The sequence below is a fragment of the Pseudophryne corroboree genome, chromosome 7 (assembly GCF_028390025.1).
Source record: "Pseudophryne corroboree isolate aPseCor3 chromosome 7, aPseCor3.hap2, whole genome shotgun sequence".
NCBI classification, from domain to species: Eukaryota; Metazoa; Chordata; class Amphibia; order Anura; family Myobatrachidae; genus Pseudophryne; species Pseudophryne corroboree.
In genome coordinates, this window is record NC_086450.1 from 80,841,300 (window position 1) to 80,868,071 (window position 26,772).

General features: G+C 45.1%; 1 protein-coding gene across 3 annotated transcripts in view; it reads left to right on the plus strand.

Annotated features, from left to right (window-relative positions):
- SESTD1 (SEC14 and spectrin domain containing 1) overlaps nucleotides 1–25,867 on the plus strand; it is a 402,961-nt gene extending 377,094 nt beyond the window's left edge. For all 3 annotated transcript variants that reach the window (XM_063933342.1, XM_063933343.1, XM_063933344.1), the window contains exons 16-18: nucleotides 8,883–9,074; nucleotides 13,375–13,496; nucleotides 25,030–25,867. In XM_063933342.1, the coding sequence (XP_063789412.1) occupies nucleotides 8,883–9,074; nucleotides 13,375–13,496; nucleotides 25,030–25,159 (444 nt within the window). In that variant the 3' untranslated portion in view covers nucleotides 25,160–25,867. The remainder of the gene's footprint in view (nucleotides 1–8,882; nucleotides 9,075–13,374; nucleotides 13,497–25,029) is intronic.
- The last annotated feature ends 905 nt before the right edge of the window (nucleotides 25,868–26,772 follow it).

Here is a 26,772-nt window from a genome sequence, read left to right on the forward strand (position 1 = left end):
TCAAAGATATTTACCTACTACACCAGAAAGAACAAATATACCATCTAGTACAATTAGTGCAAAAGCCACGCACACTAGCGGTACATTGGTGTATTCGCCTATTAGGAACAATTATGTGTTTTCAAAGCGCTTTAGTTCGCCGGGTTTCATTCGCGTTTCCTACAGGGGGGCGAGGGTGTATATACTCTGGACGAGAGTCTCAGAGGTTGAGGAGTTGTAGTTAAAAAGGTCAGCGACAGGGGTTCTAAAACGGATCACGACAGATTGCTGTCTATAAATGTCCTGGAACTCCGTGCAATTTACAATGCACTACATGCTTCGCTTTCAGTCTGTCCAAGTGCAGTCAGACAACGCAACGGGAGTTGCATACACAACAACAGGGAGGACCGAGAAGCCGCATGGCAATGGGGGAGGTAGCTCGAATCCTCAATTGCCCAGAACACCATTAGGTGATGTTGTCGACGGGGTTCATTCTGGGAGTGGACATCTGTTAGACAGATGATCTCACCCGTCGGGATTTTCATCCAGAAAACTGGGCATTAAATCCAGAGGTGTTTCACTTGTGGATCCACAGATGGGGTTACCCTCAGGTGTACATGATGGCATCTCGCCACAATTACAAACGTTCAGTATGTGTACAGAACGACAGATCACAAGAGCAGTGGCGGTGGAGGCTCTCACATTCGTGTGGTCATACAGCCTCGTGTATCTGGCTCCACCGTTTTCCGCTGCTCTCTCCGTTGCTAAAACGGATCATAAGACAGTTCGTCACAGTCATACTAGTGATATCTCATGGGTTTCGGAGAGCTTGCTTCTCGAATCTCCAAGGAATACTCGCACACGATCTTTGCCCGCTCATAATACGTCCACCCTGTTACAACAGGGACCGTTCTTTTACCCATATTTACCTATGTGCTGCGGTTGATGGGGTGGTGGTTCAGACCGCCCTCTTAAGAAAAAACATAGGGCATTACAGTATCGGTTATACCAACCATGTTACGAACTAGAAAGCCGCTTACGGCAGCTCATTATTGCAAAATTTGGTGTGCCTATATAGGTGGGTGTGAAGCTCGGAAGTTTCCGACATCATCTTTCAAGTTACCCGTATTCTGTTCGTTTACAGACGGGGTGGGATGGAGAACTGCGTTTATCTACACTGAGGGTGCAGGTATCTGTGTGGTCAAGTTATTTTCAAAGACGTTTGACTCTATTGCGTCGGTACACACCTTTCTACAAGGTGTCATCAGAGTGCAGCCTCCATTTATCCCACCTACAGCGCCATGCGACTTGAAGCTGGGTTCAGATTTCTTACAGTTTTCATATTTTGAACCCTTACAACAAATGGGGATTAAGTTTCTCACTTGGAAAACATTTTTTCTTCTAGCCTTAGCTTCGGCAAGTGGTTTTGTTTTCACATTTCGGTGCCTTGTATTCCAAGCCACCGTATTTGGGTTTCCTCATGACAGAGCGGAACTTCGGATGAATTCCGATTTCATATTTTTCACATCAATAAACAATAGTGTTTCCTGTGTTGACAACACATTCTATAATTCTGAATGTGGTACGCGCAGTACGCGTTTATATGTCCCGAACGTCTACAGTTCGTAATACGGATACGTTGTTTGTTCTCTATGATGCTGCCAACTGGGGTTAGCCAGTTTCTCAGCAGACATTATCCAGTTGGATAAAACTGACTACAAGTCAGGCTTACCTTAAGGCTAAGTTACAGTCGCCTAGGTCAGTAATAGCTCATCCCACAGGTTCTGTGGGAATGTCATGGCCAGCTGGTCGTGGAGCTTCTACGACGCGGCTACATAGTCTTCAGTGCACACGTTTGTGCGCGTTTACACGTGTTGAAACGTTTGCGGCATCAGCATCTAGCTTTGGCCGCTTACTGTTACAGGTGTCAAACAGCTCTCCCGCCCACGAGGGAAGCTTTGGTACGTCCCAAGAGTACTCCAGTGACCCCTAGTGGATGAAAAAGAAAATAGGATTTTGGTACTTACCAGGTAAATCCTTTTCTTTGAATCCATAGGGGGCACTGGACGCCCACCCAGAGCAGTTTTACCTGGGTTGTATTAAGCTCAGAGGAGCTTATGGTAACACATTTTAACCGATTGGTTCAAATTATAAAGGTCTATCGGTTATGGTGTCAACTGTTTAGTTGACAGTAACGTTATGTGTCAACTTTGTTGTTGTCCGTTATGTTATAGGAATTCTCCATTGTCAACCTCTCTATAGTTCCTGTTCGCTCAGTAAAAAACACTGAGGTCGTACACTGAGGTACTCTGGGATATGGAGGGGTGGAGAGTTCTAAATTTAAATATTCAGTGCCTTTGTTTCTGCTAAGCCGCCCATATCCCAAGAGTACTCCAGTGCCCCCTATGGATTCAAAGAAAAGGATTTACCTGGTAAGTACCAAAATCCTATTTTTACTCACGGCATTACGAGGTTTTTTCTTCGGTCTGGTGATCGTAATGTGATTGACAGGAAGTGGGTGTTTCTGGGCGGAAACTGGCCGTTTTATGGGTGTGCGCGAAAAAACGCTACCGTTTCTGGGAAAAACGCGGGAGTGGCTGGAGAAACGGAGGAGTGTCTGGGCGAACGCTGGGTGTGTTTGTGACGTCAAACCAGGAACGAAACTGACTGAACTGATCGCAGATGCCGAGTAAGTCTGGAGCTACTCAGAAACTGCTAAGAAGTGTCTATTCGCAATTCTGCTAATCTTTCGTTCGCAATTTTGAGAAGCTAAGATTCACTCCGAGTAGGCGGCGACTTAGCGTGTGCAATGCTGCTAAAAGCAGCTTGCGAGCGAACAACTCGGAATGACCACCCATGTGCATCGGGACATTGTGTTTCTGGAAGACAATGAATTGGCGTCACATGAGCACTCAGTACCGTTATTTAATAATTAGAATTGATCTCTCGCCAAAACCGTTCTAGAAATATGACCCCATAGTACATGACCACAAACCCCTTCACTTGTGGACTGCGCTTCTCCTACTCACTGTTGCCCTTTTGCTTTTTGTTTAACCTTGGAGTTCCATGCTGACCTCGTCTTAGACCCTGATGCTTATGAAGCATTAAGGAGCAGAAGCACTTTGGTTATTGTACTTCCCGCCATGCACAGCACCTCAAAAGTCACCCTTCTTTTATTGTCATTGTTGTTTGCCATAATTATATTCATCCAGGGCAATCCAGCATTTATTTACAATACATAGCCTTTAGTTAATGAATGAACCTCACTTTGCTTTCAGTAGTCTGACATTTACCCAGGCGTTTCCATTTTATACATTTATGTTTGTATAGTCCGTACTGTGGCACTCGCGTTCTCCATAAGGATGCACAGCGTCAGCATCCTCAGTAGGGAACTAGACCTGATAAGACCCGTGAATGCCGCAGTATTTTCTACATTTTGCATTGCTTCCTCACTGAAAGCATCTGGGCATACCTACAATTTCTCCGGCTGGGTCCACAGCTTATCCACAGGATAACAGTGGGATAAGATGGAGCGATAGCGGATTGGCACCAAACGATCACAAGCTTTCAGTCCTCCCAGGATGCAACAGGCCCGTCCATATATCCCCGCCCACTGGCTCAGGCAAATCAGTTTTTTGTTTGGTGCGGCAGGAGCCGAACCATGGTCAGAGGGCTGCTGTTTTTGGCAGCCCTAAGCTTTCTTATTTTATTTTTCATAGTCTTACTATGTTTTTCAGTGATCTTTCCTAACAGCGTCTTATACGCATATTGGAAAAGTCGCTCCAACAACTCTCCGCCTGGTCGCAACAACGCTTACCCACGGTACAGTGCTGTCTCGGCGGGCGTCTGTGTCGGATATACTAGCAGGTTCAGCAGACATTACCAGGCTGTGGCAGGAGCATGGGAGAAGGTAAGGCATTGGTTCCGCTTAGAAGGGGAATACGGACACAGCTGCACTGGTTTGGGAGGAGACTACAAAACAGCTGGCGCGCCGCCACCACGGGTGCTCCAGCGCTAGGCCTTAGGGATCATAAGGCACCAGGAATAGTATGAGGCTGCGATCCCTAGGGTTGATGTCAGCGGTAGGGAGTCAGACGCTCTCCTGGTCGCCCCTCCCCCCAGTTCATGACCAGTTTTCGTCGGTCTCCCGCCATGAACTGTTGCCTCACTTCCGTCTCAGATGCTACCACGAGGGGTCTCGGTCGCAGCATAGGCTGCTGCGTCTGTGTTCACTAAAAAGCTACCGCGAGGAGACCCAGTCGCAGTACAGGCATCTGTGTGACAGGAGCGTCTGTGTACACAGTGCGTCTGTGTTCACCTAAAGTTCCAGGAGCGAAAGTGTACACTAGTAGTGTCTGGATCCACTCAGCGTTCGCTAACGTATTGATCGATCTTGGAAGTGAGGTGAGTCTCCCTGTATCCCACTCTACTGAGTACGGGTTATACAGCACTAAATTTCTATCTACTTCGGTTAGTATGAATAGTTAAGTTTAGTGCCCATTGCATATGAGTCTGTGTACATTACTGTGGTTTTCTTCGCATTGCGTCTGAATACGTTAAGATTTGTATAGAACAAAATGCAGTAATATGTACTCCTGCATACTTTGAAATCTGTGTGTAATATGCTCATATGACTAATATATAACATGTGACTGACTGCTAGTGTGATTGCTGACTTTATATATGTTTGTCAGTGGTTTCTTCTGAGCCTCAATGCTGGTGCATGGGTAGGGTCAGATTGATATCACTTTAAATGGTAAAGTGATTACAGTCACAAATTGTGTAGTACACTGTGGAAGTGCTGATTATTTATCATGTCTAAGAGCGGCAAAAGTGACGAGGTTACACTGACAGTAATACCAACACTCATATCATCATGTTTGTCCTGCAAAACGGTATTATCCTCTCAGGATCTGGTACAGGATGGTTTATGTGCAAATTGTTTTGCTTTTTAGCAGATTACAAGGCAGACCCTGTTCAGCGTAAGGTAGATCCACCTTGGGCAATGTTTGCACAGACCTTGTCCAGTATAGCTGAACGGGTAATTCCTACAGCTTCAATACCAGGAGTAGGGTACACTATTAACCAATACATGCAGCTCCCTTCCTACGGTATATCCCCAACAGCTTCTCCAATGAAACAAGCTGATAAACCGAGTGTAAATAAATCATCAAATTCACAGGCTACACAGGATGATACATCAGATGATGATAGCTCTATCTACTCCTCTTCAGCATACGAAGAACAGGTAGAAGGTATCAGCTCAGTGGATGTAGCTGAATTAATTAGAGCAATGAAGGCTATTCTGTCCTTAGAGGATTCAGCAGAGCCGGTGTTAAAAACTAAGGCACCTGTGTTTAAATGTCCCAGAAGAGTTAGGATAGAGTTTCCAGGATCAGATTAGCTGACGGAAATCATGGAAGAAGCTTGGGATACACCCAATAAAAAATACAGAATTCCCAGAAAATGGGATTCCAGTTATCCTTTTCCAACTGGGGACTGTTTAAAAAGGGAAGTGCCTCCTAAAGTAGATACGCATGTCATTCGATTCGTGCAAAAATCTATGTTGCCTTTGCCGTCATCGTCATTAGATGATGTCACAGAATGGATGGATTTTTAACTGTCGGGGTCAGTTATAAGGCCAGCTATGGCTTCAGCTTGGATGGCAAAAGCTGAATGGGCTGAGGTACTGGAATATGGGCTTTCAGCACTTTCTTGGGAGCAAGAATCCCATATAGCTCACCTGAAACAGGCTGCAGTATTCTTGGAAGAAGCGGCAATAGATATGGGTAATATTGCTTCTAAAGCATCACCCTTAACAGTAGCTGCTCATAAAGCAGTTTGGTTACGTACATGGAAAGCCGATTCAGAATCAAAAAAGGTTCTGGAATCTTTGCCTTTTGCTGGCAATATTCTGTTTGGTAAGGAATTGACAGATATTCTGGAATCAGAATCCAAGAAAGTCAGGTTTCCTGCCACATAAAACCCCAGGCCTAAGGGTCCGGTTTTTCGGCCATTTCGGTCGCAAGGAAAAGCAAAAGGAAAAAGTGAACGTAAGCAGCCCCAATACAATAGGTTTGGTAAGGCAAAGAAGCATTGGGCCGCCAGAGGGCCAGCTTCCAAACCAGTAGATAAGTCATCAGCCTGCTGGTGTGGGCCTCCACCTGGGGGACCCCAGGGTAGGGGGTTGACTTCTTCATTTTGCACAGATATGGCAGCAGTCTACAACAGATGCCTGGGTGCAAGATGCGGTATCTTCGGGCCATATTCATGGCACTGATTCAGGCAAAGGACACTCTGCAAGGAAAACCAATCCAGAGCCGCTCGGACAATGCAACGGCAGTAGCGTACCTCAACCATCAGGGAGGAACTCGCAGCCAAAAAGCAATGAAGGAGGTAAGTCACATACTAAAGTGGGCAGAACTCCATCTTCCAGCATTGTCCGCAGTGTTCGTTCCAGGAGTCCTAAGCAGACTTTCTCAGTCGACACACCATTCAAGCAAGCGAATGGGCTCTTCCCCCCTGGAAGTATTTCAGACTCTGGTAGACAAGTGGGGTTTGCCAGAGATAGATCTCATGGCGTTCCGTCTGAACAACAAAATGCCAGCATATGGGTCAAGAACAAAGGATCCCGGAGCGATCTTTGTGGACGCCTTGTCAGTGAAATGGGACTTTCATCTGGCATATCTGTTTCCTCCGATCATCCTGCTACCCAGGGTGGTGAGGAAAATAAAACAAGCAAAGGGTGCCGTGATTCTAATAGCTCTGGCTTAGCCCAGAAGGCATTGGTACATAGATCTGCAGAGGATGTCGATGGATGCGCCAATTCTGCTCCCTCAGCGTCCAGATCTACTGATGCAGGGTCCTTGTTATCGTATGCATGTGTGTTCTTCTCGCCTCTACATGATGCTCCTGCCTAATTGCTTTGGAATCCAACTGATTTGCCTGAGCCAGTGGGCGGGGATATATGGATGGGCCCGTTGCATCCTGGGAGGACTGAAAGCTTGTGATCGTTTGGTGCCAATCCGCTATCGCTCCATCATATCCCATTGTTATCTTGTGGAACCTGTGGGCATAGGAGAAATACCGTTATCAACTGTAAGTTCTTACCATAAAGTATATACCGTTATCAACGGTAAGTTCTTACCATAAAGTATATATTTGGACTTACAGTGAGTGTCAGCCACTTCTGCGTATATGTACTGTGTGTATAGTTAGCTATATTGTTGTGTATGTACAGTTAGTTCCATATATATTTGGACACTGACACAATTTTCATAATTTTGGGTCTGTATGCCACCACAATGGATTTGAAATTAAACATTGGAGATGCAATTGTAGTGCAGACTTTCAGCTTTGATTCAAGGTTTTGAACAAAAATATTGTATGAAACACGTAGGAATCGCAACCATTTTTATGGACAGTCCACTATTTTCAAGGGCTTACCCACTTGCCTGGCATGGTCGCATCAGGTCCCTGACATGGTCGCATCTGATGCGACCAGTCAGAAATGCCCACTTAGCAGGACCTGCCATCCCTCCTGCACTTGCCGCAGCTCTGCCCTTAGTCAGTGTATCCCGATCACTGCTGCATACAGTGAATGGGCAGCCCCGCATCAAATTAGAAATCATAAATAAAATGTTCATTTGTAATACTTTGTTGAGAATCTTTTGCAGGCAATGACGGCCTCAAGTCTGGAACCCATGGACATCGCCAAATGCTGCGTTTCCTCCTTTGTTCTGCTTTGCCAGGACGTTACTGCAGCTGTCTTCAGTTGTGGTTTGTGGGTCTTTCTGCCTTTAGTATTGTCTTCAGCAAGTGAAATGCATGCTCAATAGGGTTGAGATCAGGTGACTGACTCGGCCATTGCAAAAACTCCTGGGCTGCTTTAGCAGGACGTTTTTTGTCCTTGTCCATATGTATTGTGAAGCGCCATCCAATCAGCTTTGTTAAATGTGCCTGAATGTGAGGCGACAATATAGCCCTATATACTTATTCATCCGACTGCTTCTGTCACGTCATCAATAAACAGTAGTGACCCAGTGCCATTGGAAGCCACACATGCCCGTGCCATCACACATCCTCCACTGTGTTTTACAGATGATGTGGTGCAGTAATAAGACGCACACGCAGTGTATGCTGATTAAAATTATATGCGGCATGCCTATATTCTGTGTGCGACCGTGCCTGTATCTGCATATTATATGGATAGCGTAGCATTTTGTATGCAGATACAGCCACGGTCGCACACAGAATATAGGCCTGCAGCATGTTATTTTAATCAGCATACACTGCATGTGCGTCTTATTACCATCAGTAATTTGCACGAAAATACTCTCAGCGCTACCAAGTCGCGCCACGGCATTGTGTGACTAGAAGGTCTGTTAATGTAAGTGGATACATCTGTATATGGACCTAACTGTATATATCGTTATTTGTTCCCAGCCTACTCCCAGGAGAGTGAACCTGATGCCTTATTTCTTTGTGAGACTATTACACACTTTGTCATATCACATAGGAGTAGATGTATTAAGCCTGGAGAAGTGATAACACAGTGATAAAGCAGTGATAAATTGAACGTGATAACGCACCAGCCAATCATTGCGGGTTTGAAAAATGACAGTTATAAGCTGATTGGCTGGGGCGTTATCACCTTCCACTTATCACTGCTTTATTACTTCTCCAGGCTTAATACATCTGCCCTATAGTTAGGCCACTCTATACTGGAATACATTGTATTTATAGAATGTTATATGTTCTAACTTGTAGCTGAGGACACTGAACTTAAGAAAAAATACTATGAATGGTTTCTAACAGTAAGACCCATTTCTCTTTGCAGCCAATTTTATGTGACCTCTTGATTTCAGCAAATAATTTTCCACTTGACTTTTTTCTTCTTACAGAGTACATATGATTATGGGCGCCAATTGCTGCAAGCCACAGTTGTCTTATGCCAGTCTCTGCGGTGTACGTCCAGGTCGTCAGGGGACACGCTTCCCAAACTGAACAGAGTATGGAAACAGTTTACGATAACCTCAGAAGAGAGGGTGCACCGGTTGGAAATGGCTCTCGCTTTTCATTCAAATGCAGAAAAGGTTAGAGTCATTTGCATTTGACCCACACCAAGTGGTTCTATTCATCCAAAGGTCGCTGACTTTTCTGAATCAATGCTTGCCAGCTTTCGCTGTCAGTACAATACAATTCTCTTCCATTTTCACACTGTGGTAAAATGTATTTTAGTTTTATATTAAGAGTTTGTGATTGATGTAAATTATGTTCCCTATGAACGTCCTGGCACCATTTCATTTTTAACAGATTTTGTTTTTTGTTTATATATATATATATATATATATATTTATTTATTTATTTATTTTTTGTTTTTTTTAATTTATTTACAGTTATCAAATATATGTTAGCTGCTCCTGCTCATTACTAAATGTATGAAACCTGGTTCTGTCCATGGAACCACCTTGTTTTCAAGCCATTAAATGTCTACATCGCTGTTGGGACTCGCGTAAGACTGGGATCCGGTCTGAAGATCGACAGTGTCTAGGTCGGCAATGTTTAGGTCGACCACTATAGGTCGACAGTCACTAGGTCGACATGGATGGAAGGTCGACAGGGTTTCTAGGTCGACGTGCTAGGTCTAAAGGTCGACATGAGTTTTTCACTTTTTTTTTTTCTTTTTTTGAATTTTTTCATACTTAACGATCCACGTGGACTACGATTGGAACGGTAAAGTGTGCCGAGCGAAGCGGTAGCGGAGCGAAGGCACCATGCCCGAAGCATGGCGAGCGAAGCGGTGCACTAATTTGGGATCCTGGTCACTCTACAAAGAAAACGACACCAAAAAAAAAATCCTCATGTCGACCTTTAGACCTGTCGACCTAGCACATGTCGACCTAGAAACCCTGTCGACCTTCCATCCATGTCGACCTAGTGACTGTCGACCTATAGTGGTCGACCTAAACATTGTCGACCTAGACACTGTCGATTTGATGAACCACACCCGTAAGACTATGGGGGTAATTCAGAGTTGATTGCAGCAGCAACTTTGTTAGCAGTTGGGCAAAACCATGTGCACTGCAGGGGGGAGGGGGGGGGGGGGGCAGATATAACATTTGCAGACAGAGTTTCTGTGCAGTGCAAATACTGGCTGCTTTATTTTTACACTTCAATTTGGATTTCAGTTTGAACACATCCCACCCAAATCTAACACTCTCTGCACATGTTATATCTGCCCCACCTGCAGTGCACATGGTTTTGCCCAACTGCTAACAAATTTTCTGCTGCGATCAACTCTGAATTACCCCCTATATCTTCTATTACCTGAGTTGCTCCTCCGCTGGCTTCCTGTGCTACAATACTAGCATATAATATGTGTTAATGCTGGTCATTTGCACCACAATTAATAGTGACACGCCATTAAGACAGACAAACAAACAAACAAGAACTGCAACTCTATAATGCAAGTACAAAAATAATACCATTTGACTCCAAACGAAATACATGAGTTTAGTTCCCAATTATGGTCATGTTAAATGTTTGCAGTGTTTGCTTGTGCCCCTTGTTTGCAGCTTTTACAATGCAAAGTCATAATTGCTGTAATATTTTGGTTGATGTGTAAGGTGATACAGTGCCCTGCAGCGCCAGACAGTGGTCAAAACAGGACGTACAGAAAACAGGGACATGCATGACAGATGGAATAAATGCAAATATGGGAGAGTGACGCTAATGACAGAGCTTACATTCTAGTCGGTAGGACACAGCGGAAACAAGGGGGGGGGGGGTGGCTTAGAGAGGAGATTGGGGCACGTGTGTGCGTCCGCTAGTGCTTGTAGGTGATATGGAAGTAGGGTAAGCTTTGGTAAATAGATGGGTTTTCAGAGAAGATATGAAGGTTTTGGGATAGTGGGGCCTCCATACAGATGTGTCCTTATAGCAGGCACCGGGCAACTTGACCGCACTGAGCGTCTGTCTCGCTCAAAATGTGCATTTTATTCACATAAAGTACCTGGGAGCAACAGTGCTACTCACTGGCTTCCACTGATCAATCTGATGTACGTCATTTGGAGATCTGTGCGAGACGGAGACTGAATATGTGTAAAAAGATCTCTGATGCGAGCGGCTGCGGCTTTTTCTCCAGCAAAGTTCCGTTGTGCTTCATCTGCGACTTTCTGTGTGTTTAAAACTAATTCTCTGCGTTTCTCGTACTCTGGAAGTGCTGTTTCACTGCATCCACAAAATGTAAAGAAAAGCACGGTACGCTACTTCTCTTGGGGCGTCAGTGTTGCGCCAGGTGTCCCTTGCCATATACCTGTAGATGCTAGGTGAACGCAGACACATCCCTAAGCGGGTAGCAGCACAGGGGGGGTAGAGTGATGGATGGCAGGCAGGAGTGAGAGCTGGGGATCAGAGGCGAGGCGCAGGTCAGAGGGAGGGAGGTTGGGTATAGTTGAACATGAGATTTGAGGTATATGCAGGTGGTGGTGGTGGTCAGGGCTTTGTTGGAAAGGTTGGTATCTGGAGGACACAGGGAGGGTGATTGTAGAGTGTAAGAGAAAGTTGTGTGAGTATGCGGAGTCTAGCATTAGGATATACATTATAATGTTACATCTTTTTGGTCTGTAGGTGCCATGCTGTTGGAGTGAGTGAAGCAGAGTTGATGCAGGTGGTCAGATGGGTAAAGCGGCATTGGGAGGTAGAAGATTGGGTGGATATTAGAAAAGTAAATTAGGTTTGCTTGCGTTCCTCATGCTTTTACTAACAGCCTGTGTAACAGGAGACTTGCTAGAATGCACTCTGCTACAAAAATTCCACCAACGACCGACTCCAGGCTTGTGCAAAAACAACAAATACCTTTTATTCAGGTAGCTCAAAACAAAGATATACATAAAACAAAGATCACTGTCTTTAGTATAAACTACCAAGGAGGTTAGGCCCTGCCTCACTCCTTCTTACTTAATAAGGAACCCTTTAGGTCCCGGCATCCTGACACTGGTGGCCCAGCCCTCCGGATCCCACTGTCCCTAGCAGGCCTATCACCTGGACACTAACTGCCTTCAGGAGCCCGGACTCATGGGAAAGACTCTGCTTTAAACCCAGCACCCAGGTGCTGGCTGCTGAAGCAGCTTCATGGGCTAAGAAGCCTGTAAGACCTGGTCTGGGCCAAATGGATGGGAACCCGGTCCATCCACACTTCCCATCCACCCCCAGGACCCTGTGTGTAGCTTACAGGTGGCCAAGCACCTCTCCTGCCACACCTGATTCCAGCCAGGACTTTCAGGGACCCCTGCGATCTCCTAAACATCTCCTCTGTACCAACTCTTATTCCAGCAATAGCAGCACAAGTCTTGCTAGTGGCTAGTATACAGGGTAGAGCCGCCACAGCCATTAGTATGTGCTGATTACCTCCAACGCCTTATGGCGTTTAGTCTGGTCGCTATTATTTATGGCAGACATGCAGTTTGGCATATAATGCATAGCAAGCCATTTATTCCGGTATATGAAAGGACTTTCAACCAAAGGTCCAATGGAGACTTATGGACTTGAATATGTGTATCTCTTTACGGTGAGATTGGCAGGAATAAATGAAAGTAAAAAATAAAATTAGTATGGCATAACCCAGCACTCACATGCCGTGAAGCAGTTAAATATACATGCAGTCAGGGTAAAGGAACGTGTAATACACTGCATATAGGAAAATAATTCTATAAAACTATTATTGTTCCCCTATCTGTGTGTGGAGGTCCTATGTTTACCCATACAGGTTGAGTATCCCATATCCAAATATTCCAAAATACGGAATATTCCGAAATACAGAATTTTTTGAGTGAGAGTGAAACCTTTGTTTTCTGATGGCTCAATGTACACAAACTTTGTTTAATACACAAAGGTATTAATAATACTGTATTAAGTGACCTTCAGGCTGTGTGTATAAGGTGTATATGAAACATAAATGAATTGCGTGCTTAGACTTGGGTCCCATCACCATGATATCTCATTATGGTATGCAATTATTCCAAATCACGGAAAAATCCGATATCCAAAATACCTCTGGTCCCAAGCATTTTGGATAAGGGACTCTCAACCTGTATTTGCGTGGGTTGCCCACCGTTGCTCCGATTTATTCTAACCTTCTACGAGTAGGTTCTGATAAAGGTTTACCCCCAGTGTGTATGTATTCCTTTGTGAGAGAGAATATAGATTGTAAGCTCTCTGTAAAGATCTGTGTAATATGTTTGTTCTACATAAATAACTGATAATACATAATCACACTGCTGTTTTAAGCAATGAATAAAAAAGCGTTGAGAAGAATTACCTTGCATTACTTAGCAGTATGAGCCATATCAGCCTTCTGGCAATGGATTGTCACCATCGTTCTGTCTCTTTCAGATTTTACAGGACAGTCCAGATCTTCCTGATTCTGTGATGGATTTTGAACAATTTGATGAAGTTGAAGCTGTTGGGAAATCTCTGCTGGACAGGCTAACAGTGCCCGTAATTTATCCTGATGGGTACGTTGTGTCTCTTCAGTGTGCTTGGCTCTGGATGATGGCATGCGTCGTTCTAGAGAAATAGCAATAATAAAATCTCTATACTGTGCGTAAGTGAAAGCAGGATAGAGAGGAAATGGGGAAAATAATATACACCCATCCCAATATCTCCATATTCCAGTAATGTCCAGTTGCTGAAGCCTTCTAATGATGACATATGAAGGTTTTTCATATATCCACCAATCAGATTCTAGCTATCTTTTATCTAGTTAAAATAATATCTGGAATTTAATTGGTTGCTGTGGACAACACCCACTTGTCTTCCTTAGAAGGTTTGCTGAATCTTCCCCGTGTGCCATATTGGTTATGCAAGCAGTTGAGTGTAGGGTGTCTATAGTCTTTCAAACAGAAGACAATGGCCTTCATTCCGAGTTGATCGCTAGCTGCCGTTGTTCGCTGCGTAGTGATCATTTAAAAAAATGGTTGCTGTGCAATGCTTCTAGCGACAAATCCATTCGCACAGCCGATCGAAAGGAGATTGACAGGAAGAGGGCGTTTATGGGTGTCAACTGACCGTTTTCTGGGAGTGGTAGGGAAAATGCAGACGTTTGCAGGGCGGGTATCTGACGTCAGTGCCGGGACATCCGACGCTAGAATCATTGCACAGGATAAGTAACTACAGGGCTGGTCTTGTTTTGCACAAAATGTTTTTGTACCGCTCAGCTGCACATGCAATCGCACACTTGCAAAGCGAAAATACACTCCCCCGTGGGTGGCGACTTTGCGTTTGCACGGCTGCTAAAAGTAGCTAGCGAGCGATCAACTCGGAATGAGAGCCAATGTGCGCAGCCCAGTGGAGAGACGCTGTGCACAGTGACTGGTCGCTAACTAGGTCTCTTTAAAAGCAGTGGCCATTTTGTTATGGTATTAAAAAAAAAAAAAAAAAGAATAAAAGCATCTTCAGCATAGTAGGTTGTATGACTGACTTGGGTATTGATCGTTTGGTCGAACCCATATGGTTGACATGGAAAAGGTCGACAGGGTCAAAAGGTAATTAATGGAAAGGTCAACATGGAAAATTGTCGACACAAAAAAAGGTAGACACACCATTTTATTTTATTTTGTGGCGTTTTCGTTGTCAAAGCGCAGGGAACTCCAATTAGTGTACCACGTCCTCTTTGCATGGCTGGCTTCACTTGTTGACCTTTTGTACCGGTCGACCATAAGCACTTTTGACCTTCTACATGTCGACCTTTTGACCATGCAGACCTAATGCATGTTGGCCATTAGTGGTTGACCTATTGATTGTCAACCTTTTTACTCAGAGGTGTAGCTAGGTGCCATGGTGCCTGGAGCAAGGGTATATTTCGGTGCCCCCCTATTAAATTGGGTGCATGTTACATTTGAAAAGAAAAAATATTTAAAAATCCTAAATTAGTGACAGGCCAGTTTAGATCTTGTGGAGCTTAGGGCGAAAGTTTCCTTTGGGCGCCCCATGTTTAAAATAGGGACAGTGCGCGTTGATGGCGTGTAACAAAAATATAGTTGTGTGACCTCATAGGAAGGGGCGTGGCCACAGAATAGTACTAATTCAGATTACTCAGCACAGTATTGTCCGCTATTCACACTACATCACACAGTATTGTCAGTTATCCACATTACACCACACAGTGGTGTCCATTATTTACATTACACCACACAGTAGAGCCCCTTATACACTTTATACCACACAGTAGAGCCCCTTATATACGTTACACCACAGTAGAGCCGCTTATAAACTGTATGCCACAGTTGAGCAATCATACATGTTACTCTGCAACTAATAGTGCAGAGAGAAGTGTTGCAGCAGCGGCTGGGGCAGAGAGAGGTGCTGCAGCATCAGTGTAGAGAGAGGTGCTGTAGCAGCTGAAGCCGGGGCAGAAAGAAGTTCTGCAGCAGCGGGGGCCGAGAGTGGTGTAGCAGGACAGAAGTAACCCTGCTGCTCAGCTACAAGCAGACATTGAGACATTTAAAGAGGGCAGCAGAGCTCCAACATGTGCTAGCTACCAGTGTCTCCTGCTATCGTCTCTGGCCTGCCCTGTTCCCTACCTCCTAGTCTCCGAGTCAGTGTGTGCCGCCTTTGCTTCTCCTCCTCTGTGGCTGTCTGTACAGCGGCCCATACTGTAGCAGATGGAGGGGGTGGGGTGGGATTCAGCGCTGGGCGGCAGCGTGCCCTCTAACTTTTTCAGTGCCCGGAGCTCGCGCTCCACCGGAGCCATCCTCGCTACACCTCTGTTTTTACTGTCAACCAATAAACCGGATACGACGGCCTTTTGGGAATAAGTGTTTATGTTAAATCGAAGCAATCAAAATACATTTGTTGTAGGATGTATTCAAAATAGTCTTGTTTGACACAAGCAATAGGGAATTGTTGACATCCCTCCTCCTCCTCCTTGCTTTTAGGGCTGTGGATCATTATCACCTCCAATAACTACAGTTACATAAGGGCAGCAGAGAATGTTTAATGGTCTGGGGGCTGTTTCCACCAAAATAAACACTTCACACTTAAAAGAGCAATAAAAAAAAAAAAAAGTGCGTTTATTACACAGTATAAGCCAAAAATTAAATTGCAGTATTAAAAAAGGGCAGAGGAAAGCCGTTACCAATAGTATATTATCTGCATAATAATTATGTAGTGTCTGGCCGTCTTCTCAGTGTGTGCATAGTGGAAGCCTGGGTGCATGCCCCAGGCTCCCACTGCGGGTGGAGACTGGACAGACTTCATAGATGAATACCGGCCATTGGGAGGGGGTGGGGCAGGATTGTGCCATGGTTTGGGGGACAGCAGAGGCATAGCAAGCTGGTAAATGTGTAAAATACATAATCACACAATACCAAGCTTCTTTATCAAAGAGAGAGTGGTGCCTACATGAGTTTTACCCCGGAGTCACTGATAGTTTTGGCAATATAAGCAGTTTACCCAATGTGAATATCTGTGGCGGTTATTTAGCTGCCATTAGAATGACCAATCCACTTTAGGAACGGTTTATTGATTCTTCTACTTGTGATTTGAGTCAGGTTGCTGCAGTTTCCAGCATGATGAATCAATGAAGCCATGCTACAGCAGGGCTTTGTGCACCCAAGAATTGATTCCGCTCTTTGCTCAAGAATTGCTGTAATACAACCACTGTTGAAGGAGTCCCTGGTATATTTAATACAATGGGGGAGAGGGGAGTGAACTATGGCGCACTATATATAGTCAGCCCAATCAAATCTCTAAATGCCTGCCCAATCAGGTATGGTATCAGAAGAAATGTGAAGTGAAAGAGGAATGATCAAAGGAGACCAAATGGTGACAATAGTAAATGTAAAATAAAATAAAATAAATGAACGTTCCAATGTGATGAGTATTCCAAAGAGAGTCCTCAGATCATCGGGCCATGCTCCAAATGTCCACAGAAAACATGTAATAAAATAAATTAAACAGTCCAATGTGTAGTATTGTCCAAACAAATTTGTTTTGGTGATGTCCAGAAATGGAAACCTGATGTGAAGGTAAACTTGATAGGAGACAAGAATAGAATCTAGGCACCAGTTCGAGTACAGAATACAGCGTACCGAGACTCACATAGACAGAAATCGGTGAATTGCATATAAAGGTATCTTTACGTGAAGCTTTCAAAGTGGTTCATATAGGTACTGCGTACCCCACTCACGTGTCAGAAGTGATCTTTCTGCATACAAAGGTATCTTTAAATAAGCAGCCGATTCAATTGATTGAAGAGAAAATATAAATTTTATATACGGTGCAAGCTGAGATTGGACTACTTTTGAACTTTGTTTACAAGCTTTTGTCATCTGTTTCCACTGATCAGGTACACCAGGGTCATATATACATAGTGGGTATTCCGGACTTCCCACTTGTATTGGAGTTTTTGTTTACATCCTCTCCCTATCACCTCACAGTGACAGGCTTGACCAGCTTGTATTTTATTTTGGAATTTTATATTAAAATGTATATTTTTTATTCAATCAATTGAATCGGCTGCTTATTTAAAGATACCTTTATATGCGGAAAGATCACTTCTGACACGTGAGTGGGGTACGCAGTATCTATATGAACCATTTTGAAAGCTTCACGTAAAGATACCTTTATATGCAATTCACCGATTTCTGTCTATGTGAGTCTCGGTTCGCTGTATTCTGTACTTGAACTGGTGGCGCGATTCTGTTCTTCTCTCCTATCAAGTTTACCTTCACATCAGGTTTCCATTTCTGGACATCACCAAAACAAATTTGTTTGGACAATACTACACATTGGACTGTTTGTTTTATTTTTTTACATGTTTTCTGTGGACATTTGGAGCATGGCCTGATGATCTGAGGACTCTTTGGAATACTCATCACATTGTAGCGTTCATTTATTTTATTTTATTTTATTTTGCATTTACTATTGTCACCATTTGGTCGCCTTTGATCATTCCTCTTTCACTTCACATTTCCCCTGGTATATTTAATCTGAGCGCGTTTCTTTGGTGCTTTGAGACCGTTTCATCAGAGAAGTTTCAGTATTGTATTTGTGGGCATCCCTGTACTTACACTTGGATTTTATGGTGTTACTACTGTAGGTTTTAATTGATATTTCTCTATCGTCCTAGTGGATGCTGGGGTTCCTGAAAGGACCATGGGGAATAGCGGCTCCGCAGGAGACAGGGCACAAAAAGTAAAGCTTTTCCAGATCAGGTGGTGTGCACTGGCTCCTCCCCCTATGACCCTCCTCCAGACTCCAGTTAGATTTTTGTGCCCGGCCGAGAAGGGTGCAATCTAGGTGGCTCTCCTAAAGAGCTGCTTAGAAAAAGTTTAGCTAGGTTTTTTATTTTACAGTGATTCCTGCTGGCAACAGGATCACTGCAGCGAGGGACTGAGGGGAGAAGGAGTCAACTCACCTGCGTGCAGGATGGATTGGCTTCTTGGCTACTGGACATCAAGCTCCAGAGGGACGATCACAGGTACAGCCTGGATGGTCACCGGAGCCGCGCCGCCGGCCCCCTTGCAGATGCTGAAGTCAGAAGAGGTCCAGAATCGGCGGCTGAAGACTCCTGCAGTCTTCTAAAGGTAGCGCACAGCACTGCAGCTGTGCGCCATTTTCCTCTCAGCACACTTCACACGCAGTCACTGAGGGTGCAGGGCGCTGGGAGGGGGGCGCCCTGGGAGGCAAATGTAACCTATAAAAAGGCTAAAAATACCTCACATATAGCCCCTAGAGGCTATATGGAGATATTTAACCCCTGCCTGATTTCTCTAAATAGCGGGAGACGAGCCCGCCAGAAAAGGGGCGGGGCCTATCTCCTCAGCACACGGCGCCATTTCCTCTCACAGCTCCGCTGGTCAGGACGGCTCCCAAGTCTCTCCCCTGCACTGCACTACAGAAACAGGGTAAAACAGAGAGGGGGGGCAAATTTATGGCGATATTTTGATATAACAAAGCAGCTATAAGGGAGCACTTATTATAAGGCTATCCCTGATATATATATAGCGCTTTTGGTGTGTGCTGGCAAACTCTCCCTCTGTCTCCCCAAAGGGCTAGTGGGTCCTGTCTTCGTTAGGAGCATTCCCTGTGTGTCTGCTGTGTGTCGGTACGGGTGTGTCGACATGTATGAGGACGATATTGGTGTGGAGGCGGAGCAATTGCCAAATATGAGGATGTCACCCCCTAGGGAGTCGACACCAGAATGGATGCCTTTATTTATGGAACTACGGGATAGTGTCAACACGCTAAAGCAGTCGTTTGACGACATGAAGCGGCCGGACAATCAATTAGTGCCTGTCCAGGCGACTCAAACACCGTCAGGGGCTGTGAAACGCCCTTTGCCTCAGTCGGTCGACACAGACCCAGACGCAGGCACTGACTCCAGTGATGACGGTGACGAATCAACCGTATTTTCCAGTAGGGCCACACGTTATATGATTTTGGCAATGAAGGAGGCGTTACATTTAGCTGATACTACAGGTACCACTAAACAGGGTATTATGTGGGGTGTGAAAAAACTACCTATAGTTTTTCCTGAATCAGAAGAATTAAATGACGTGTGTAATGAAGCGTGGGTTGCCCCTGATAAAAAGCTGATAATTTCAAAGAAATTATTGGCTTTATACCCTTTCCCGCCAGAGGTTAGGGAGCGCTGGGAAACACCTCCTAGGGTGGACAAGGCGCTAACACGCTTATCTAAACAAGTGGCGTTACCCTCTCCTGAGACGGCCGCACTTAAAGATCCATCAGATAGGAGGATGGAAAATATCCAAAAAAGTATATACACACATGCAGGTGTTATACTACGACCAGCTGTAGCGACTGCCTGGATGGGCAGTGCTGGGGTAGTTTGGTCAGAGTCCCTGATTGAAAATATTGATACCCTGGACAGGGACAATATTTTACTGTCGTTAGAACAAATAAAGGATGCATATCTTTATATGCGTGATGCACAGAGGGATATCTGCACACTGGCATCACGGGTAAGTGCTATGTCCATTTCGGCCAGAAGAGCTTTATGGACGCGACAGTGGACAGGCGATGCGGATTCAAAACGGCATATGGAAGTTTTGCCGTATAAAGGGGAGGAGTTATTTGGAGTCGGTCTATCAGATTTGGTGGCCACGGCTACAGCCGGGAAATCCACCTTTCTACCTCAAGTCACTCCCCAACAGAAAAAGGCACCGACCTTTCAACCGCAGCCCTTTCGTTCCTTTAAAAATAAGAGAGCAAAGGGCTATTCATATCTGCCACGAGGCAGAGGTCGAGGGAAGAGACAGCAACACGCAGCTCCTTCCCAGGAACAGAAGCCCTCCCCGGCTTCTACAAAAGCCTCAGCATGACGCTGGGGCTTCTCAAGCGGACTCGGGGACGGTGGGCGGTCGTCTCAAAAATTACAGCGCGCAGTGGGCTCACTCGCAGGTAGATCCCTGGATCCTGCAGATAATATCTCAAGGGTACAGGTTGGAATTAGAGACAGATCCACCTCGCCGTTTCCTGAAGTCTGCTTTACCAACGTCCCCCTCCGAAAGGGAGACGGTTTTGGAAGCCATTCACAAGCTGTACTCTCAGCAGGTGATAGTCAAGGTACCTCTTCTACAACAAGGGAAGGGGTATTATTCCACTCTTTTTGTGGTACCGAAGCCGGATGGCTCGGTAAGGCCTATTCTAAATCTGAAGTCCTTGAACCTGTACATAAAGAAGTTCAAGTTCAAGATGGAGTCACTCAGAGCAGTGATAGCGAACCTGGAAGAGGGGGACTTTATGGTATCCTTGGACATCAAGGATGCGTATCTCCACGTTCCAATTTACCCCTCACACCAGGGGTACCTCAGGTTCGTTGTACAAAACTGTCACTATCAGTTTCAGACGCTGCCGTTCGGATTGTCCACGGCACCTCGGATCTTTACAAAGGTAATGGCCGAGATGATGATTCTTCTTCGAAGAAAAGGCATATAAATTATCCCATACTTGGACGATCTCCTAATAAGGGCAAGGTCCAGAGAACAGCTAGAGATGGGATTAGCACTGTCTCAAGAAGTGCTAAAACAGCACGGGTGGATTCTGAATATTCCAAAATCCCAGTTAATGCCGACAACTCGTCTGCTGTTCCTAGGGATGATTCTGGACACGGTTCAGAAAAAGGTTTTTCTCCCGGAGGAAAAAGCCAAGGAGTTATCCGAGCTTGTCAGGAACCTCCTAAAACCAGGAAAGGTGTCTGTACATCAATGCACAAGAGTCCTGGGAAAAATGGTGGCTTCTTACGAAGCAATTCCATTCGGCAGATTCCACGCAAGAATTTTCCAAAGGGATCTGTTGGACAAATGGTCAGGGTCGCATCTTCAGATGCACCTACGGATAACCCTGTCTCCAAGGACAAGGGTGTCTCTTCTGTGGTGGTTGCAGAGTCCTCATCTATTGGAGGGCCGCAGATTCGGCATACAGGATTGGATCCTGGTGACCACGGACGCCAGCCTGAGAGGCTGGGGAGCAGTCACACAAGGAAGAAACTTCCAGGGAGTATGGACGAGTCTGGAAACGTCTCTTCACATAAACATTCTGGAACTAAGAGCAATATACAATGCTCTAAGCCAGGCAGAACCTCTGCTTCAGGGAAAACCGGTGTTGATCCAGTCGGACAACATCACGGCAGTCGCCCATGTGAACAGACAGGGCGGCACAAGAAGCAGGAGTGCAATGGCAGAAGCTGCAAGGATTCTTCGCTGGGCAGAAAATCATGTGATAGCACTGTCAGCAGTGTTCATCCCGGGAGTGGACAACTGGGAAGCAGACTTCCTCAGCAGACACGATCTTCACCCGGGAGAGTGGGGACTTCATCCAGAAGTCTTCCACATGCTGGTAACCCGTTGGGAAAGACCAATGGTGGACATGATGGCGTCTCGCCTCAACAAGGGACTGGACAGGTATTGCGCCAGGTCAAGAGATCCGCAGGCAATAGCTGTGGACGCGCTGGTAACGCCTTGGGTGTACCAGTCGGTGTATGTGTTTCCTCCTCTGCCTCTCATACCAAAAGTATTGAGAATTATACGGCAAAGAGGCGTAAGAACGATACTAGTGGTTCCGGATTGGCCAAGAAGGACTTGGTACCCGGAACTTCAAGAGATGATCACGGAAGATCCGTGGCCTCTACCTCTAAGGAGGGACTTGCTTCAGCAGGGTCCCTGTCTGTTTGAAGACTTACTGCGGCTGCGTTTGACGGCATGGCGGTTGAACGCCGGATCCTAAAGGAAAAAGGCATGCCGGAAGAAGTCATTCCTACTTTGATTAAAGCAAGGAAGGAAGTAACCGTGCAACATTATCACCGAATTTGGCGAAAATATGTTGCGTGGTGCGAAGATCGGAGTGCTCCGACGGAGGAATTTCAACTGGGTCGATTCCTACATTTCCTGCAATCAGGATTGTCTATGGGTCTCAAATTGGGATCTATTAAGGTTCAAATTTCGGCCCTGTCGATTTTCTTTCAAAAAGAATTGGCTTCAGTCCCTGAAGTCCAGACCTTTGTTAAGGGAGTGCTGCATATACAGCCTCCTGTGGTGCCTCCAGTGGCACCGTGGGATCTCAATGTGGTTTTGGACTTTCTAAAATCTCATTGGTTTGAACCACTAAATAAGGTGGATTTGAAATATCTCACTTGGAAAGTGACCATGCTTCTAGCCCTGGCTTCTGCCAGGAGAGTATCAGAATTGGCAGCTTTATCTTACAAAAGCCCATATCTGATTTTCCATTCGGACAGGGCAGAACTGCGGACTCGTCCGCATTTTCTCCCTAAGGTGGTGTCAGCATTTCATCTGAACCAGCCTATTGTAGTGCCTGCGGCTACAAGTGACTTGGAGGACTCCAAGTTACTGGACGTTGTCAGAGCATTAAAAATATATATTACAAGGACAGCTGGAGTCAGAAAATCTGACTCGTTGTTTATATTGTATGCACCCAACAAGATGGGTGCTCCTGCGTCTAAGCAGACGATTGCTCGTTGGATCTGTAGCACAATCCAACTTGCACATTCTGTGGCAGGCCTGCCACAGCCTAAATCTGTAAAGGCCCACTCCACAAGGAAGGTGGGCTCATCTTGGGCGGCTGCCCGAGGGGTCTCGGCGTTACAACTTTGCCGAGCAGCTACGTGGTCAGGGGAGAACACGTTTGTAAAATTTTACAAATTTGATACTCTGGCTAAGGAGGACCTGGAGTTCTCTCATTCGGTGCTGCAGAGTCATCCGCACTCTCCCGCCCGTTTGGGAGCTTTGGTATAATCCCCATGGTCCTTTCAGGAACCCCAGCATCCACTAGGACGATAGAGAAAATAAGATTTTACTTACCGATAAATCTATTTCTCGGAGTCCGTAGTGGATGCTGGGCGCCCATCCCAAGTGCGGATTATCTGCATAAATTGTACATAGTTATTGTTAACTAATTCGGGTTATTGTTGAAGGAAGCCATCTTTCAGAGGCTCCGCTGTTATCATACTGTTAACTGGGTTTAGATCACAGGTTGTACGGTGTGATTGGTGTGGCTGGTATGAGTCTTACCCGGGATTCAAAATCCTCCCTTATTGTGTACGCTCGTCCGGGCACAGTACCTAACTGGAGTCTGGAGGAGGGTCATAGGGGGAGGAGCCAGTGCACACCACCTGATCTGGAAAAGCTTTACTTTTTGTGCCCTGTCTCCTGCGGAGCCGCTATTCCCCATGGTCCTTTCAGGAACCCCAGCATCCACTACGGACTCCGAGAAATAGATTTATCGGTAAGTAAAATCTTATTTTAATAAAGTATGTGAATTTGTTCAGGCCTATCTTAATACATGCCTTTGACTATCCAGAACTTTTGAGAATAGAGGATTGTGCAACACTTGGAGGGACTATTACTGTGTGTAATGGGCTCACACTGTTTCATTTTCCATAGCAATTTATGCCTGAGATTTTAACAACCAGAACCAAGCAGGATAAGCTGTTTCGGTGGATGTGATATTTTCCTGTTTAGACTTGGAAAGAGAACTCCCCCTAGTGGTTAGAAGCATTCCGCAAAGTGGATGTGGTATAGAAGATCTACCGACGTGTCCATTTACATCTAGCCCCCCTGCACGTTAAACAGCCCTTCTAGTCATACCATCCCGTAGCGTGACTCTGTAGCGCCGAGCATCTTTGCAACTTTTTCTATTAAATGCGTAGATGCCAGTAGGATGCACAAGCAGCTTATGCGGATTAAAATTATATGCGGCATGCCTATATTATGTGTGTGACCGCGGCTGTATCTGCATACGCATTGGAACGTACATTTCGCATGCAGATACAGCCACAGACGTACAGAGAGTATAGGCATGCCATGTATCATTTTAATCAGCAGAGTCTGCTTGTGTGTCCTATTTACATAGCAATGCAAATTAGATGTATTTTCAGCAAAAATGACACCCGTCGCTAACGGAGTTGCATGGGACCTTTCAGCTCACTCATGCTAGGCATCTCCCACTATGTGGTGTATTGAGACAAAATGTAAGAGGACACATCTAAACAAAGTCTAAATCAGTGGTTCTCAAACTCAGTCCTCAGGACCCCAAACAGGTCACGTTTTCCAGGTCACTCGGCAGGTCACCAACTGTCACATTTTAAAAATCCACAGGTGACCTGGAAAACATGACCTGTGTGGACTGTAACTCAAGCAAATGTCGGGAAATCTTGGAAGAAAAAAAAAACGTGTCGACCTTTTGTACATGTTAACTTTAAGCACTGCTGACCTTTTGTACTTGTTGACCTTAAGCAGTGCTGACCTTTTGTACCTGTTGATCTATTGACTGTCTAACTAGAGAGTGTAGCTCTATCATCTGGATACCTACCAAAGTATATGCTCCAGGTACAAGAATAAGAGACATCTGATTGTGGTATTCCTGAAGTGTAATTGAATTCGCTCCAAGTACCCATAGCCATCATGATTACATTGTGTTTTCAAAAATAAAAAAGTGTATTTTGGAACATTGACCTTATAATAAAACTAACGAAGATAATAAAATACATTTCTCTCTCTCGTTTTCCAGAACCGAGCAGTATTTTGGTAGTCCGAGCGACATGGCCTCCACAGCGGAACATATAAGGGAGAGGGTCAAGCTGGTTTGCCTAAAAAAACAGCAGCTTCTAGAGCCCGACGTCTCCATAAGAGAGAGTTAGAAGAGACTGGACTGTTATATAACCAATAAGCTACAGTGTGTAACACAGCATGTCATCATAATCCAACATTCAGTATAATCCATGGAAACACATTTCACGACCATCCCATGAAGCCGCATCCCCTCAATCTAAGATATAGCTCTGTGTATTGTAACACTTCTGATCTCTAAAGCCTTACTTATATACTGTGCTGTGACATCATCCAAATACACTATAACATTGTAGTGTTCGCTCAACATTAAATTAGCCCTTTGGCTGCCAAGTGGGCCTGAGACACGTGGCAGGATAATGTGTCCCGAGGCCTGCTGCCAGCGGATGGGTGATAAGCTTTACCTTATATGGTAGTTCCATTCATAGATAAGCAGCTGGCATACGCTTCCAATGGTGCTACCGGAAATTAAGGATCTCTCCGCGACAATTACAGGATGGAGAAGGCTTAAATGAAAAGCGCTGTCCCTGTTCGGATAATGTAGTAATTTTAGGACGTGGGTAACTTACCTGTTGTTTTAGACTGTAGTGTACTTCTCTCGTCTTTTAATGTCTGAAGACATTTCATTTGTTTTTTATTTGTTTTTATTGTGCCATTATGCAACCTGTACATGAAACCTTTGATATATCATTTTCATGAAACAAATGTTTTCTTACTTGTATGGGGACTATGTATTTAAAGCTGTTTGTGCTGAATAAAACCATCTTTATAAGATTGGACATTTTGCCTTCTGATGAAATGTTACTCCACTGCAGATAATATTTTTTCTTTTACAAATGCTAAAGAGGGCACGGCATTGTACGTCATGAAATGGTACGGCAACATTGTATGTAAAAATTACATGTGTTGTGGCAGCACTGCTCATTTTAATACCTCCTAAAATCTACACCACGTGATCCAGAAACAGTAAGACTACATCCCACGTTCAGTTTATATGCCTTGTAGGACAATACTCGTGTACTGACGTGGGTGGCACCATATGGACTGGCAGGATAAGCCACACCCACCTGTCATGAGTGTATGATTTAAATACTGCTTATATGCTTTAAATAGGCTGAAGACCTCCGAGACAGGATTGTCTCGAGGCACAAATTTGGGGAAGGGTACAGAAAAATATCTGCTGCTTTGAAGGTCCCAATGAGCACAGTGGCTTCCATCATCCGTAAATGGAAGAAGTTTGGAACCACCAGGACTCTTCCTAGACCTGGCCGGCCGTCTAAACTGAGCGATCGGGGGAGCAGGGCCCTAGTCAGGGAGGTGAACAAGAACCCGATGGTCACTCTGTCAGCTACAGCATTCCTCTGTGGAGAAAGGAGAACCTTCCATAAGGACAACCATCTCTGCAGCAATCCACCAATCAGGCCTGTATGGTAGAGTGGCCAGACGGAAGCCATTCCTTAGTAAAAAGCAAGTGGTAACAAGCCTGGAGTTTGCCAAAAATGCACCTGAAGGACTCTCAGACCATGAGAAACAAAATTCTCTGGTCTGATGAGACAAAGATTTAAATCTTTACCATGAATGCCAGGCGTCATGTTTGGAGGAAACCAGGCACCGCTCATCAACAGGCCAATACATCATGCTGTGGGGAACTAGTCAGGATAGAGGGAAACATGAATGCAGCAAT